The sequence below is a fragment of the Staurois parvus genome, unplaced genomic scaffold (assembly GCF_062004578.1).
Source record: "Staurois parvus isolate SC_StPar_1 unplaced genomic scaffold, SC_StPar_1.0 ptg001418l, whole genome shotgun sequence".
NCBI classification, from domain to species: Eukaryota; Metazoa; Chordata; class Amphibia; order Anura; family Ranidae; genus Staurois; species Staurois parvus.
This window is the reverse complement of record NW_028319214.1, coordinates 2454590-2471841: the sequence shown is the minus strand read 5'-3', so window position 1 is coordinate 2471841 and position 17252 is coordinate 2454590. Positions and strand designations below refer to the sequence as shown.

The 17252-nt window shown below is 41.1% G+C and overlaps 1 protein-coding gene across 1 annotated transcript in view; it reads right to left on the bottom strand.

Annotated features, from left to right (window-relative positions):
• VPS33A (VPS33A core subunit of CORVET and HOPS complexes) overlaps positions 1-9438 on the bottom strand; it is a 36765-nt gene extending 27327 nt beyond the window's left edge. Inside the window, exons 1-6 of the mRNA XM_089662039.1 lie at positions 9299-9438; positions 6982-7047; positions 6771-6898; positions 4842-5031; positions 2912-3028; positions 251-425 (exon numbers count right to left, since the gene is read on the bottom strand). Of these exons, the coding sequence (XP_089518165.1) occupies positions 251-425; positions 2912-3028; positions 4842-5031; positions 6771-6898; positions 6982-7047; positions 9299-9400 (778 nt within the window). The 5' untranslated portion in view covers positions 9401-9438. The remainder of the gene's footprint in view (positions 1-250; positions 426-2911; positions 3029-4841; positions 5032-6770; positions 6899-6981; positions 7048-9298) is intronic.
• Positions 9439-17252: the final 7814 nt, after the last annotated feature.

Genomic DNA, 17252 nt, shown 5'->3' with positions numbered 1-17252 from the left:
AAGAAAATTCATTCAGAATTCGACCCATGTGTGGCCTGCATAAGTTTAAGAGCAGCTCTCTGTACACATGCTCAACTGTCATTTTATATGCCCTGAGGCTGTCTGCAGAACAACAGCTCCATTCCCATCCTGAGCACTCTTTGGGTTGGGGATCAGTTCTCCTGCACACGGGCTTAGCTGGAAATCACACATGAGGTAATTACACAATCCAGTCTTTCATTCAAGTTCTCAGAGTAGGGATGACACTTACTATTAAGGATGCCATACACTTCATCAATAAGGCCTTCATAAGTAAGCTGTGTTGCCAGAGGTGTCAGTAAGTCCACATTGCGATCAAGCAGCAAGAGAGTGTCAAACACTGGAGTTATCTGGTTGTGGCTCCCTCCCAGTTCTCGCTTCATTCTGATCATCATGTTTGCAACATGCTGCAAGAAGACCACTTAATTATAAAGAAATCCTGCTGGTGAACGAGAGCAGTAGTTTAATCAAACTTAAATAAAGCATAACCAATCTTTATCTAGAGGAACCTTTTCAAAAGGCATAACTAATTAAAATGCCTAACCATCTGTTCCAAATACTATGCAAAGGTAGTTGTGGTTGGAAGGGGGAATCAGGCCTGTGCTACCCAACCAATTCTCTCAAGGCATTTGAGCAACCTCTGTGCTGCTATGTTTTTTGTTTGTCTCTATGTGGTACATTAACAACAGACTGTTACTACTGACTGGGAGTACAAGGCTCTAAGGAGATCTGCTTCTGGGTCAGAAGTTCTCTAGCAATTAATAACATACAAGTAATCGTATAGGTGTGGGGAGTGTCATTTTCTTCATCTAATAAGACCAGGATGTAAATTTTGGAATCAAATAAGTGGTGTAAAACACATAATGTTGATAATACACTTCCAATATTGGAGTGGTTGAGGTACTTCTAGAAGCATGTGTATCAGGGTGCCAGGTTATATCTCGCACAATGGAGTCTTGAAGCCCTCGATGATGTAATTTTTGAGTGTAGTAGCACTGACTCAAAATGAATTGCTGGGTGAGTTTTTAGGTGAGAGGAGAGATATAGATATTATAAGGATAAGAGATCAGATATCTGAGCATTCCGCAACCAGCAGTGATCCTAGTTTTATATCCCATCCTCTTCACAACCTAATGCACCAAAGTTTTTTAATGTAGTGGAAAGGAGACCACACTTGGTCTCTACAGTGACTACACCATTAAGTAGAGGGGGTGTCAGCATACAGTATGTCTGCTTGCAGAGCTTTGACTAAGTAGTCAAAGCCTGGCACAGTTGCAGGTACTGAAAGAAGCATTGGTTTTAAATCCTGTATTCATCTCAGAGACTTTGTAGTGAACTAAGAACTCGATGTTTATATATTTTTTACCATGTTCATGCCATGTCTCAAACCACTCCAGTTTCTATGTTAGAGTAGCTTTCATGGAGCACAAGTTTTTCTTTTTTTACTTTTGTCCAGATTCTATCCAAATAGATAAATTGCCCAACCTCCAGACTAGAAACCAGTGTGCCCCAAAGGCACACTGAGACACGTGTTTGCAGCTTACCAGCTTATTTGTGGTGTTTAATTTAGTTTTAAAGCTTAGAAAAAAAAATGATACCTGCCAGAAATGTAGTATCCTTTTCACTTCCTGAGAGGTAAACTGGAAGAAAAACCAATTCATTTCTTTTGTACACTACTACTCCAATCATCCAACCATGAACCCACCATAGAGGGGTGAGCAAAGCCAGGGACAGGCAGAGCATTATTTGCAGGTTTATCAGGAAAAATAAACAAAGAAAAAGAAACTAATGCAAGTAACTCATCTAGAGAATAGTAAGCTGCAACATTTTTTTTTGTTTAAAAAAAATAAAATAAATAAATAAATATATATATATATATATATATATATATATATATATATATATATATATATATATATATATATATATATATATATTTTTTTTTTTTTTTTTATTTTTTTTTATTTTTAAATAATCTTCCAGTTAAGCACACACTACCGACATTCAGTCTAGCTCTCCTCTGTTGCTGTTTTGCTGAAAGAGATAATGGTTAAAGGATAGTAAAAATGCTGTTGGTGTCTGCAGAGAACAGTACTGCCACATACAAAGACAATATGGAAAACAAAAGCAAAATAAAAAAAAGCAGGCCTCGAAAGATTAAAAAGGATAAGTTCACCATTTGGGCAAAAATAATAAATGCACTTTTTTTGCAGGTAAAAAAAAAAAGCAACAAAAAAAAAAAAAAAAAATGCATTTCTTATTTTTGCCCAAAAGGAGCCTGAAAGCATTGCACTAGCCATCACTAGATCGCTGATGCCATGCAGGTCTCCTTCAGACCTGTCAGAATTTCTGCTTGCTGTATGGGATGTACTGCCAAACAGATATTATGACATTAAGCTTCAATGAACTACCTTGATGCTCCACAGCACCGTGGTAGTTCATTGAAAACTCTAAGACGGCTAACAGGACTTGGCAGTTCATACATTCACGGAAGTCTGTGAATGAATGATACAGCCGTGTGGGTGGAGCCCCGCACAGCCGCGCTGTTTTCAAAACTGATAATACAGGGCAACTTCTCCCCGTATTATTTGTCAGAGGGAGGGGGGGGCGGCAGGAGCGGCTGCAGCTATGTGAACATGTTACATATTCCACCCTAAAAAACGGATGGAACATGTAACATGTTCCCAAAGGTGAACTTATCCTTTAAATACTTGTAGTACTATCCTTATCTATGTGCACAGGAAGGTCAATTCCCCACTTAAAAAAAAAAAAAAAAAAAGGATGATGTTCATTCTTCAGGTTGTCCTTCCACACTCTATACACGAGTATAGCCCAATTAAACATCGTCTGTGTGAATAAACCCTACCAATGTGAACGTCTGGCTAAGACTTACTCTGGCACACTCTCCTTTCCCACAGATTTGTGGAATGGTTCCATATAATGCCTGCAGAGTGGTGAGCCCTTTAGCTGCATGATAAAGAGTGGTCTGGTCATTTTCCAAGCAACATTCCTGGTAAAGTAAGAATAAATCATAGTGTTATGGAGCATCATAAAAATAAATATTTTGCCAGCAATTGTTCCATGTGGATTTGCTAAACAGATTATAAGTTAATGGATATCATTTACACTGCTCTTCGGTGTGGTTCAGATGTTTTTGCCCAATGCTGCTCCTAGCTGTTATATGTAAAATAATAAAACTATGAATGTTACTATTGCAAAATATGATAACAGTACAACTCTAAGACATGGTCCTGTATTCCATTGATCATATTGCCAGAGAATCCTTAGTTCTAAGCACTGAAAGCATGTGCAACGTTCAACCTAAAAACACCTACACATTTAAACGATACCGTAAAGAAGTGTGGGGGTCTAAAAAAAGCAAACATGCATATTCCCCTCTTGGCCACTGACAATAGGGAACCCCATGTAAACGACAGGATCAATCAGTTATTTACAAGCAATGGCATGTTACATATTATAAAACTTCTGCATTAGGATCTAGAAAACAAAAATAAAGAAATATACACTGGGTTTAATGACACTTTAATGGGTATTCTTATCCTAACTTGTTTTAGCTAAAACTTCAGCTGGCCATACCTGGTTCCCAAACTGAGGTGACCTAAGGAAACCCTCCTTCCCCAGCCAGAACGTTGAATTGTGACAGTGGCACCCGCTGCCATCAGAATACACTAATTTGTGTATTCATCCAATTGGCTGCAGCTGCTAAAAAATGTTTCAATGTGTCTCTTTAACAGAAGTCGATTAAACAATTGACATCTATCAAGCAGGGAAACCCACACACTTCCAAAATTTTAATTTGTATAGAAGTAGCTTTACACCCCAATGGTACTAAAATATACTGGTGCATCACTGATTACTGATCTAATATTGCCACGATGGCGACCTGAACATAAAGAACCACTAAACACAGTATAACATACCCTACAAGTGCACAAGATCAGTTTAAAATAGGGCTTTGCTCATCTGAACTGTTTAAAATGACACAGCTTAACAAGTACGCAGTTCAGTGATTTATACATACAGAGTAATGTGTCATACAGCAGGTCATTAAGGGATAATTTCACCTTTACACAAAAGGTAATAAAAATTTATTTGCAGGTAAAAAAAAAACGTGCATTTATTATTTTTTTGTGTTAGGAGCCTGTAAAGCATTGCACCAACAATCTCAAATCGCTGATGCCATGTAGGTCTCCTGCAGACTGTCAATGTGTCTGCTTGTTTGTATATCCCATAAAAACAAGCCGATACTTTTGACAGGAAGAATCCATTAACTACCACAGCGCTCACAGCTCCGTGGTAGTTCACTGAAGACTACAAGGCGAGAGCTGCTAAGGTTATTGGGACCTGTAGTCCATTCAGTCAGAGAACTGTGAATGAATGATGCCGCCGTGTGGGCGAAGCCCGGCACAGCCGCACTGTTTTTGAAAAGTGACAGCTAGTACGGAGAACTTCTCCCCGTACTTCTGTTATAGGGAAAGGGGGGCAGTGGGTGGTGGCTGCAGGATCGGGAACATGTTACATGATCCCCCCTGAAAACAGGTGCAATATGTAACATGTTCCCAAAGGTGAACTTATCCTTTAAAGCAAAATTAGTCTGGGCAATCCAGAGTTATCTAGCTTTGGAACAGTCTTACCAAATGGTATTAATAGGGTCTCCTCTGTGTATGGAAACTATGCTTGGTTGCAAACGGAGCTTACATTAAAAAAAACAAAGCAAGCATTTTTACATTACACATTTTGTTGTGCTTTTTTATAAGTAGTTCATACAGTATGTAGTGCTTATATAACAAAGAGTTAATCACCTTGAAAGCATTCTCAGATTCCATAGACAACAGATCTCCATCAAAAGGAATCAAATTTAGACGATATTCTTCCCGATAGATAAAAGAGCCAAGAACCCCAAGATCCTTCAGCCGCTGTTCACACAGCAAGCTACGGCGAGGCACAAACAAGATGTGAAAGTCCCGTTGTGGGAATCGACCCTTTTCTTCTCTATGGAAAAAAATTAGTGGAAGGTAGATGTTAAACATATACAAAGCAGTTAGTTCCATATTTTTATTTTAAAATGATGCAGATGCTTTATAAAATAAATCATAACGAACGCAACAACTGTGTAGATGACACTCTCCAATATCTGTATTTACATTCCACAAATGTCCATTGCTTCAATTCTTTCTGCAGCCCTTACAAAAGTTTTATGCAAAAAAAGTCAACAGTACTCAGGTCCGGCAACTGGCTAACTCAGGAAGCAAGCACTGCCCATATACCATATACCTGGACATGCTGGGATTTTTCACCAGAACTTCAGTGCATGCAAATAGGAATGAGGAAGTTCAACCACCTGCCCTCCAGAGGATTTACCCCCTTTCCTGACTAGGCCATTTTTTGCAATACGGCCCTGCCTTACTTTAACTGACAATTGCGTGGTCATGCAACGCTGTACATAAATGAAATTCATGTCTTTTCCCACAAATAGAGCTTTCTTTAGGTGGTATTTGATCATCTCTGCGTTTTTTTAAAAGACCAACAATTTTGCAAAAAAGAAAAAAAATATTTTTGACTTTTTGCTATAAAACATATCCAATAAAAACATTAAAAATCTAATTTCTTCATAAATTTAGGCCAAAATGCATTCTGCTACATGCCTTTGCTAAAAAAAAAAAAAATTCCAGTACATGTAAATTCATTTGTTTACGTGAACGTTATAGCATCTAGAAATGGCAGTATATGTACTGGAATTTTTATTATACTAGCGGGACTGTGGCGGGCATTCTGACACTGGGTGTGAACTGACTGCTACTGACATCCGCAGTGACACTAATACAGTGATCAGTGCTAATAAAAAGCACTGACACTGTACTAATGACACTGGGCAGGAAGGGGTTAACATTTGAGGTGATCAAAGGGTTAACTGTGCGCAGTGTGTGTTTTACATTATGAGAAATACAAAGCAGTATGCCCTTGCTGACAGGAGAGACCTGTGTTGTTTACACACAGGTCTCTCCCCTGTCAGCTTTCCCCAATGATCACCAAGTGCCGGCAGCGAATTGCCGCACGGGACCCGGTGATTGACATCTCTAGCCGCTAATAGTGGCGCCGGTAGGACGGCACACGTGTGCCCCCTACGCAGCAATGCAAATCACGTATGTATACACGTGATTTTGCGCAGCCCTGCTACCCTGTAGCAGTACTTCTACTATAGGGTGGCAGGCAAGCAGTTAAGTAGATAAGTCAAAACTTTACTTTCTGTTGTATCTCGGAGAACGGAAGAAAAGGTAAATCTCTCCAAAGTAAGGTAAAAGTCATTGGCAGAGATCACTGCAACGAGTGTTCCTATTGGAAGATTTCATCTCCACTTCTCCTTCATTGACAACTCAAAATGTTGCAGATCACTTATACCTTCAGACAATGGTTGCCAGGACAAACCGAGAGGGTTGACTTCCCAAGCAAGGAAAATCAAGATAAAAAAAAAAAAAAAAAAAACCTGACGGGCTATAGCCATTCTGCACCCAACTAAAAACTAAAATAAGTTATGGCTCTACAAACATAAAACAACACAGTGTGTCTTCTACACAATAGGTTAGTCAGGATTTTGTTTTTCCACAAGTTTCTTTAAAATTATAGCAAGAGGGTATCATACAGTATCTAAATGGGGCTAGGCCTTTTAGATGTGCTACAGCTAACTCAATTACCAGCATCATGACAGCAAATTAATAATTTAGCACACAAACCTCCGAATGTTCTCAGCAATAATGTCCATGAGTTCAAGTCTAGGCCTGACAAAAAATATGATGTTTTTTACATCAGATGTTGGCAAAGGCCCGGACTTAAGTGTAAACATTTTTTCAACTTCATGTTCCTGAAAATGGAAAAATAAAGATGGATTAAGCAAAAATATGAGAGTCATAAGAAGCAGTACAAAATAATAAATGTGAAAAATACCTTTAAAAGTGAATACTGTGCAATTAATCCAAAAGGTCCCGTCAGATATTCATCCCACACAATAGCCTGAAAAAAAAAAGAAAAAAGAAGGTTGTGAAGTTGCTCAAAAGGGGGGAGGTGGCATTGGAGGGTTAAAGTGACTGTAAACCTCAGACATGAAATATGAACAAAGCATATCTCTCTACAGCATGTACTTGTCTCAGTCCAGAGCACAAAGTGTCTTTTCTTTCAGCTGCTTCGTTCCTTTGCTATCTGCATGAGTTACTCATAAGTTTTCCTCACATCAAGAAAGGAAAAGGTGACGAGGAGGGAGCTCCAGCACACAGCCTATGATTGATAGACTCAGCTCTGTTCCTGTGTGCAGGGGGGGGGGGGGGTCCCTTCCCTCCAATCAGCTCTCAGAGTGCTCCTCGCTGTAATTTCAGCTCCCCACCCTCTTTCTTGCCTCTCTCAGGCAAGCTTTATAAATTCTGGCCTTTGAATGGATGGAGAGAAGAGAAGACTGCAGATAAACAGGTACAGCTTATGCAGGAGGATTTGTTTCATCTCTGTGTATCACCTGAGTCCAGTCACTTTACTGGGTATATGGAAAGGTTTACAACCACTTTAACATCTACGTAGTTGGGAAAGGAGTCCAATGGCAAACAGTATGCATCTTAAAGCAGAATTTCACTCTCGCTATCAACATAAGGACTATTTTTAATCTTTATGCTGCTAGCATTAGTAAATACATCGGAAAGTATCTCATATTTCCTTGTTTTCATTTTTCCCCCATTTCTTCCATTACTTGGTGGTTTCCATGCCTAGGCAAATGAGGCCATACATTCCAGGAGTCTTCAGTAGGGGAGGAGGGGTTTCTCAGCTAAGCACTCCCTCCTACCTGCATGCCTGAGTGAAGGATGGATGGATTCCAGGAAGTAAATACTACATGAATCATCTGCCCTTACTCAAGATGGCCTGGCCAGAAATGCTAGAGGGTTCTTTTCTAAGTGATTTCTCAGCAAAATAAAAGCATGGAGACATGGATGGATGGAGAGAGTTTGGTTTGAATATTAAAAAATGAATTAAATAGCATTTTTGGTTTGTTTTCCTCAGATGCAGTGCATGTCCACTTCAACTGATTTCCTGCCACCCTATACAAGATATACTCCTACAGGGCGGAAGGGGTGCGCAAGATCACGTATATATACACACACGTGATTTTGCATGTCTGGGCAGGAGGCGCGCATGAGTGCCCTACCCGCACCACTATTCACTGCCTTGGCTGTCAATTACTGGGTCCTGGCCGGTGATTACTCACCGGCACCCGGTGATCGCCAAGAATTACTGACGGAGGGAGAGAACTGTAAGTAAAACAACACAGATCTCTCCCCTTTCAGCTCCTGCACACTGCTATGCATGGCTTTGCATAGCAGAGCCATGCAAATCAGTGTGGTTACAGTGGAGCACAAACACACAGTTAACCCTTTGATCGTCCCACATGTTAACCCCTTCCTGCCCAGTGCCATTAGTACAGTGTCTGTGCTTTTTATTAGCACTGACAACTGTATTGGTGTCACTGTGTAGGTCAGTGACACCAAGTCAGTTCCCCAACCAGTGTCAGAATGGCCGCCGCAGTCCTGCTATAAGTCACTGATCACCGCCATTACTAGTAAAGAAAAAAAAAGCCCAGTATATATATTTGTAAACGCTATAACTTTTACGTAAACCAGTTATTTTACACATATTGGGATTTTTTTTTTTAGCAAAGACATGTAGCAGAATACATTTTGGCCTAAATTTATGAAGAAATTAGATTTTTAAAAAACATTTTATTGGACACGTTTAAAAAGTCAAAAATACTGTTTTTTTTTCTCAAAATTGCTGGTCTTTTTTTATAGCGCAAAAAATAAAACGCACAGCCGATCAAATACTACCGAAAGAAAGCTCAATTCAGGGGGGGGGGGGAAAGGACATAAATTTCATTTAGGTGCAGTGTTGCATGACTGCGCAATTGTCAGATAAATTAACGCAGCACCGTAATGCAAAAAATGGCCTGGTCAGGAAGGGGGGAAAATCCTCTGGAGGGCAAGTGGCTGAACTTCCCCATTCACCTGCTGATTGACAAAAAAAATGTAGCCCATAAACATTTCACATATCTGAAATTAAGAAAAGAAAGAGTTTTTGTTGGCAACATCTCAGTCAATTAAACTCAGATTAGTATGAGTCCATAGAACAAAGTAGGCCATATTAGCTACAGCAGAACGGGCCTTAGTATGGAGGCAGACACACCGACAGCACACTTGTGTCTCGTCCCTAAAGACAAATCCGCCCTCACCTTACTGCCGGCACACTTATCCAGGAACTCCCGCAGTTCAATCCGCATCGCCTCCCGCAGAACGTTCATGTTCACCCGCCCGCAGGAAAGATGGGTCGCCATGTTGATGTTCTGACAGGCAGATTCATGTGACTGGTCATGTGACGGAAAGCCAGACAGTGCAGACAGCCAATGACAGACTCCCTCCCTCTAGGAGGCTTCACTAAAGAGTAGTAATATGGCCGGAGCGGCATCACGTGGTCGCACGCACACTGATTTTGTACACGAATAATGGGGGGACATATGAGTTGGGGGATTCTGAGTTGCTTTTGTACTCACGCTGACTTGCGTGTCGAGGAATAGCAGTACAAACCGGTGTATATTAGTCCTGGGCATACTGCTGGTCCCACACAAGTATAATGTTTCCCCTAGGATTACATCTCTGTTAGGAGGTTTGCACAGGCTGAGGTTACTTACATCCAAAACGTACACCCCATACAGAGGCATCCCTAGGGTTGGTGTCACCGGGTGCGGTAACACTTGGTGACACCCCCTCCGACGATCCCCGCAGAATGGATCAGATCCACGGATTGAGCATAATGGATTGGACTCCGATCCATTATGCTCAGTCCGCAGATCCGATCCATCCTGTGGGAATCGTCAACTTTGTTTACAACTTACCTTTTCTTGGTGTAGATGTGTCTCTCATGTAGATATGTCCCACTGAAGCAACCAAGCATGTCCCGGTTTAAACCGGGACAAGTGCAGTTGCTTCAGGGGGGACATATCGACATGGGAGACACATCTTACCACTACACCGGTGTCACCCCATATAGGTTGCATGCCGACAATCCCCGGCATGCAACCTATGCGGGGTGACACCTGACCCGTTCCAGGAAGAGGTAAGTTGTAAAGAAAGCCAATGATCCCCGCGGGATGGATCCGATCCATCCTGCGGGGATTGTCAGCTTGCTTTACAACTTACCTTTTCGTGGAGCGGGTCCAGTGTCACCCCGTGCAGTCGGTGTCACCCGGTGCGGACCGCATCCCCCGCACCTACCTCTGGGACACCAATGACCCCATATATCACACGCCTAAAGCCACACCTACACTACCCCACAGGCCATAGCCAATGCATTGTTGACCTGTTACTGATCTCATTACAATTTAAGTCGTCTGACTCACCTCCAAGTAGGGATCCGCTCAGGCAGGTTCAGACACATAGTTACGTAGTCAGTCTGGTTGAAAAAAAGACCTAGTTCAACCAATAAAATATATATATACAGGCAGTCCCCGGGTTACGTACAAGATAGGGACTGTAGGTTTGTTCATAAGTCGAATTTGTTCATAAGTTGAATCAGGCACTTTTATAAGCACTAACTACTAACCAAACGACAGGATATTAGATTACGTTTTTGTAATAAGGTTACAGAAAGCAGTAAAACCTCAAGAGGCTCTAAACTGGTGTTTTGCATAAGAACTGCAGCTTGGACACATGTTTGCCTTAACATATTTAACTTTTATGTGCATGTAAATGTTTAAACATCAAATTCAACATTCAAATATTATACTGTAAACTCTTGTACAGTGTAGAGTACAACTTTAAACTATCTTGGCTAAACTACACTGTACTGTAATGTACTGTATGAGAGAACTCTGCTCTCCTTTACACAGCACACGCTGCCCCCTCCCCCCTGCACAGACGGAGGATCACTTCAGTGAGCAGCCTGACAGCCTCTCCTTTCCTCTCCCCGGAGGTGCAGACAGACAGTCTTAAATCACTTTGGAGATAGTGGGCAGACACTGCTAGCCCCACAAGTAACGAGCAATGGATGTCTCTGTCTCTTATGTCTCTCTGATGTCTCTTATCAGCTAGTCTCTTATCAGCTTGCTGCACAAGAATGCTGACAGCTTGACTTCCGGTCCCGAGGGAAGTGTACGTAAGTATGAGTATTACGTAAGCCGAATGTACTTAACTCGGGGACTGCCTGTATATATATATATATATATATATATATAAAAACAATCGTATATACACAAACCTACACCCACAGCTGATCCAGAGGACGGCAACCCCCCAGCAAAGCACGATCCAATTTGCTCCTGCAGGGAAAACATTCGTTCCTGATCCCCGAGAGGCAATCGGATATTCCCTGGATCAACTTTACCTATAAATGTTAGTAACCAATTATATTCTGTGTATCCAATAAAGAATCCAGGACTTTTTTAAAACAATCCACTGAGCTGGCCAGAACCAACTCTTGAGGGAGTCTATTCCACATTTTCACAGCTCTTACTGTGAAGAAACCTTTCCGTGTTTGGAGATTAAATTTCTTTTCCTCCAGATGTAAAGAGTGCCCCTTGTCCTCTGTGATAACCTCAGGGTGAATAGCTCTACACCCAGTTCACTATATGAACCACTGATGTATTTATACATGTTGATCATATTGCCCCTTAATCTCCTCTTCTCAAGAGAGAATAAATTCAGTTCCTCTAATCTTTCCTCATAGCTGAGCTCCTCCATGCCTCTTATCAGTTTGGTTGCCCTTCTCTGTACTTTCTCCAGTTCCCCAATGTTCTCTTTGTGAATTGGTGCCCAAAACTGAACTGCATATTCCAGATGAGGTCTTACTAATGATTTGTACCGGGGTAATATGATATCTCTCTCTCTGGAGTCTATACCTCTTTTAATACAAGAGAGGATTTTTCTCGCTTTAGAAACCGCAGCTTGGCATTGCATGCCATTATTAAGCTTGTGATCTACCAGAACCCCCAGATCCTCCACCATTGATTCCCCCAGTTGTACCCCCCCTAGTATGTATGATGCATGCATATTCTTAGCCCCCAAGTGCATAACCTTACATTTATAAACATTAAATCTCATTTGCCACATAGTTGCCCAATTATACAGTGCATTGAGGTCGGCTTGTAAGCTGAAGACATCCTGTAAGGACGTTATTCCACTGCACAGCTTGGTGTCATCTGCAAAGACTGAAATGGTACTTTTAATGACAAGGCCAAACTGACCTGAACTATTCCATTCAGAAGCTGTCAAAGCCAACAGCCAATCATAGGAGGATAATGCATTCCCTGCCTTGCAGTCAAACATATACATACCCTTGCAAAAGTGCAGCTGCAAGGCAGAGAATACCTCCACCGCATATTAACTGGCCGTTGTCTTTGACAGCTTCCAGGCAAGATAGCTCAGGTAAGTCCTGACTCATTTCCAAACCCATCTGAGCTCATCGTTGCCTTCAAGTCATTCAAACCTCTTTCAAAGACCCATTTTACAGAATATTAACAGTGAGCTTGTCAAGAGGCAGCAAGCACATTCATGGTTTGGTCAAAACAGTATCTTCAAATTAAACGTTTTACAGAGGTTAACATACTGTATCTTTTCCAAATGCTTGCAATTTCCTTACCACCACATGGCCTCAGGGACTTGCGCATGGCCTTTCTATGCTTTGCATGGGCCCAAAAGAAGCAAGAATCAAATTTCATGCTCTCAGTTTATGCAAACATAGTAGAGGCTTTTGTTTCCCTGACCCCATCAGGCCCTACCATGCATTCCCCCTGACAAGAGTGTTCAATTGGTGCACGAACATAGTGCAGGCTTTTATTTCCCTGACCCCTCCGGCTCTACCATGCATTCCACCTGACAAGAGTCTTCAATTGGTGCATGAACATAGTGCAGGCTTTTATTTCCCTGACCCCATCAGGTTCTACCATGCATCCCACCTGACAAGTCTTCCACTGGTGCACAAACATAGTGCAGGCTTTTGTTTCCCTGACCCCATCAGGTCCTACCGTGCATTCCACCTGACAAAAGTCTTCAATTGGTGCACTTCCCAATCCCATAAGCCATGGCTTCAACTTGAACAAGATTTCACATCCCTGACACTATGGGAACTGCTGTGGATCTCCACAGAGCTTCAGTAAGAACTTAAACAACACCCTCTGATCAGTCCTACATGTGCAGTTTCATGCAAGCTTTTCCGAACCTCTAAGGTGAGCCCCACTCAACCTGATCCTGAGGTAGCCCACCTTCACTTTGAAATAGTCAGATGCCAAGTTTCTAGTCTTCTTCAGAGCTTTCCGCTTTGCCTCAGAAGGTGACCTCCACTCACACTCACATCTTCAGACACAATTTTGTTCACATTTGGGAGTTTGGTGTCTACTCCAACCCTCACATTACCTCTGCTCAATACCACACAATGATAAACTATTTTGAGATACCACCGCCTTGAGAAGTTTTTTTCATCATTGTCACCTCATCAGCACACTCTATCAATTCAAGACTCAGACACTTGTCTTCCTCCACCCTACATCCAAGCATGGGAATAAACAATTAAACTGGACCTTCATGCAAAATCAAATTGACTTGGGGTTGAAAAAAAAGTCCTGTTTGCTGCCCATGGAGACAAGCTCTTAGTCTTAGATATTTTACGTTGCTGTACTGAGGCCTATAAAAGACCCCTGTTTCTAATTACAGAGAACCTGTCACCAAAAAGGTATCACACAGGGGACTTTTTTTCTCCTATGTATGTGAAAAAAGTGTCAAATATTATTTACACCCAAGCATTTAAACACTCTCCTACCTCTACATAGCATCCCCACATGTGTCGGGATCATCCGCACATGAAGAGTGCCCTAAAATTTACTTTAGTGTGTTTTTTTTTTACTAGAAACAGAAAAACTTCAGGGAGGAGTGGCTAACCTAAAAGGGAGACAGTGGAACTGATGTTGTTGCCCCTCTATTTTGAATTTCCTAAAGACAAGGGGTATAACTTTGCAAACCTATTTTATCCAGGTAGACCCCTTCATCTTCCACAATCTCTAACTTCCAGCATCAAAAGCTGAAGGTTCTTTCTCAAGGTGAGGATTATAATCCTTACATTTTTGGGGTTACACCACCTCGTCCTACCAAGAAATTGTGATTTTAGCAGCTTCAATAAAAGTAAGACTAATGCAACATCAAAACCACACAGTTCAAAGTCTCCCCCTACTCTTCATCTGAGCTATCTGAATGCTGAACTGAAGAATTTTGCTTCTGAGTTGAGAGAGAATGAAGCAAATGGTTCTCTCTGAGGATCTAGAAACTTCACTAAATTGCAACATACTTTCTATTACTTCTTTAAAGCAAACCTATGGGGAAAAAAAACATTTTTGCATAGCTTCCTTGATGCCAGAAATGACTTTTTCAGTACTCCAGCTGAGAGCATCAGCCCTCATACAGTGAAGGGATCATATTCGCCCTCTCTTTCTGCTCCTTTTTTCCGTTCACAAAAGGCCTTGTATTCTGTTCACAAATGACAGGATCCCTCCACAGTATAAAAGCATCAAAGAAACTATGATTTTTACAGTAAACAGTTTGAAACCCACAGCTAGAATAATCATCATTAGAGGTAGTGTTTGAACTATGGAGTGTGCAAAAAATATTTCTGGACTTTCATTTAAATAAAGAGTTTAATATCACTAGATTCTTCTTCATTATACTCTGTAGCTTTGAACAACATGATTGTTTAGACTGTTTCTCAGAATGTTGGTGCGGTTTATCACTATTACGATGTGAAGTGAAGGCCAAATGTTTTCCTTATGGGGGGGGGGGGGTTTGATGAAGTTAAAGTGTTACTAAACCCAGGACCCTGCATTCACTATATCTGATCTCCCACAGTACAAACAACATGGAAATGCAATTACTTTAGTAAATATATACTGCTAAATACATTTTCTCATCAGCAGTTAGAGCAGTCTTGTGATCTATCAGTGTCCAGTTGAGCACTGGTTACAGCTTGCAGAAGGAGTTTTCATTCTCCTGTCTGGACAGTGCTGATTGGCCCTGTGCTGATCACATGCACTCTCCCAAGAAAAAAAAAAAACTATAGCATTACACACCAAACTGAGCATGTGCAGCTTGCCCATGAGCCTCTGACCTATCAGGTGATATTTAGGAGACACTGGAAGAAGGGGAGGATATTAACCATGACCGAGAGTCAGCCTATCAGCATGGGAGTGACATTCAGGCTCCTATAAAAAGGACGTCCGCTCTACATAGTGCTATCCCTGAGGAAGTCATGTGACTTGAGTGACGTAACACGTAGGCGTGGTGACGCACTTCCGGTGCGGACACCATCTTGCTGCACCCAAATTGAATACCCAAGCAGATACACCCAGAACATGAGGTTCTGAAATGCTGTTTGTCTAAGGATCAAAATGTGAGTGCAATACTTGGATTTCTGTACTTTTATCAAGTTTAATAAAAGGTATTACACTATGGGAGATTCTATCTATGTCTTCTGAGACATTGGCTCTTACCATATGCATTTACCTGGCGAGGATTCTGCTACTTATATGTACATCCCTGGAAGTGAGATCGCTGAGGGGAGAGATATCCAGGAGTAGAGGAATCATATACATGGAAGATCTGTGTTAGTGATCCAAAAAGTGTTTTGACCCCCTGCGGGTTGAAGCAAGAAGGTGAGTGGCCAATTCGGCTTTTGACGGATACCCTAATGTGATTACTCACGTACACTATCCACGTGCACGAGTACAGTGGTGTAGTGCCACAATTTGGACTTTTTTCACTAGTTTTACACTTTATCATGCGTTTTGCATAATATAGGTTCACATTTGTTCATTGTATTTATTGTGTTTGATTTGTGTATACATTGATTGTGTATGAAAACACTTGATATTTTTGGAGATTTGGATTTTTTTATGTTTATGCACGTTTTCCCACTTTTCATGCATTTCCTTGAGTTTTATCTTGGACGTATCACTATTTAGTCCGATTTGGGCTAAGTTCATATATTTGTTTGCTTGATCTGTTTACACCATCACTTTGGATTCTAACTTTGGTTGTATGCACAATTATACCATACGATCAGTATTGGTAAATATGAAATTACCATCATTTGAGTGGTTCAACATTCACTGTGTACACCTGGGATCCATTTAGGATCAGTTCACTTATTATAGATCCCTGGAGGACCAGGTCACTGTTTATGGGTTTGTTGCACATTGTGTCACTTTTATACACTTTTTCATTTATATGTTTATTTATATAGTATTATCAATCTTATCATCAGAGTAGCGCTGCATCACTTCCATATTTTTATATCTTGAATCATTTGGGTATATGATTGGATGCTAGCAGCTCCCGTTATTTATTTAGACTAGATAAAGGTTTTTAGGTTTAAGCGCAGGAGGTTTCCACCATTATCAAACAGCTTTGACGCCACAGCAGGCAGCAAGTCCATGACAACCTGGCATCAGAAGAAGTGGGCTGTAAGACTGGCAGGGTCTAGTGGTGAACAGCTGGTACTGTGCTCTGGATGGCAGCTGCTTTTTTATTTTTAACGTAACTAGCCGCTTGAATTTAAAAATAATAAACTAGAGTTCCACTTTAATGTTTAACCACTGTCATTTTATTAAAAAAAAAGGGTTCAAAAGTCCATGTTGATAAAATTGCCTTTGAAAAAAGAAAAAAAACCTGCTTTGGAGGGAGCAACATGCAAAATACTACTGTGACCTAGCAGCTGTTTTTCATCCTCAAATTTGCACTGAAAAAACAATGTGCAAATTATTTTGCATATGACACCTTTTAGAGATACATTGATATATTATATAGTGTTTGGTATTGCAGGCTGTTATGCTTTCATTAAATTATAATTTATATATTAGCATGGAGATTTAAACCTGTTTTTTTTCCTTTGTGTCTGTGTTCTAGTAGAGCAGGGATATTGAATTAAAATTCAGGGAGGTCCAGCAACTAATTTTTTTTCCATCTGGGGTCCAGATCTCAAATTTGTTCTATGACAGAGCTTTGTAAACATTTATTAAAGTGGAGCTCCACCCAAAAGGGGAAGTTCCGCTTTAAGCCTTTGTCCCCGGCTCCCCATTAAGGATTGGCGGGGGAGGGAGGGAAGCGGGTACCGAATTTGACAGGTACCCACTCCCGCTGCGATCACCCAGG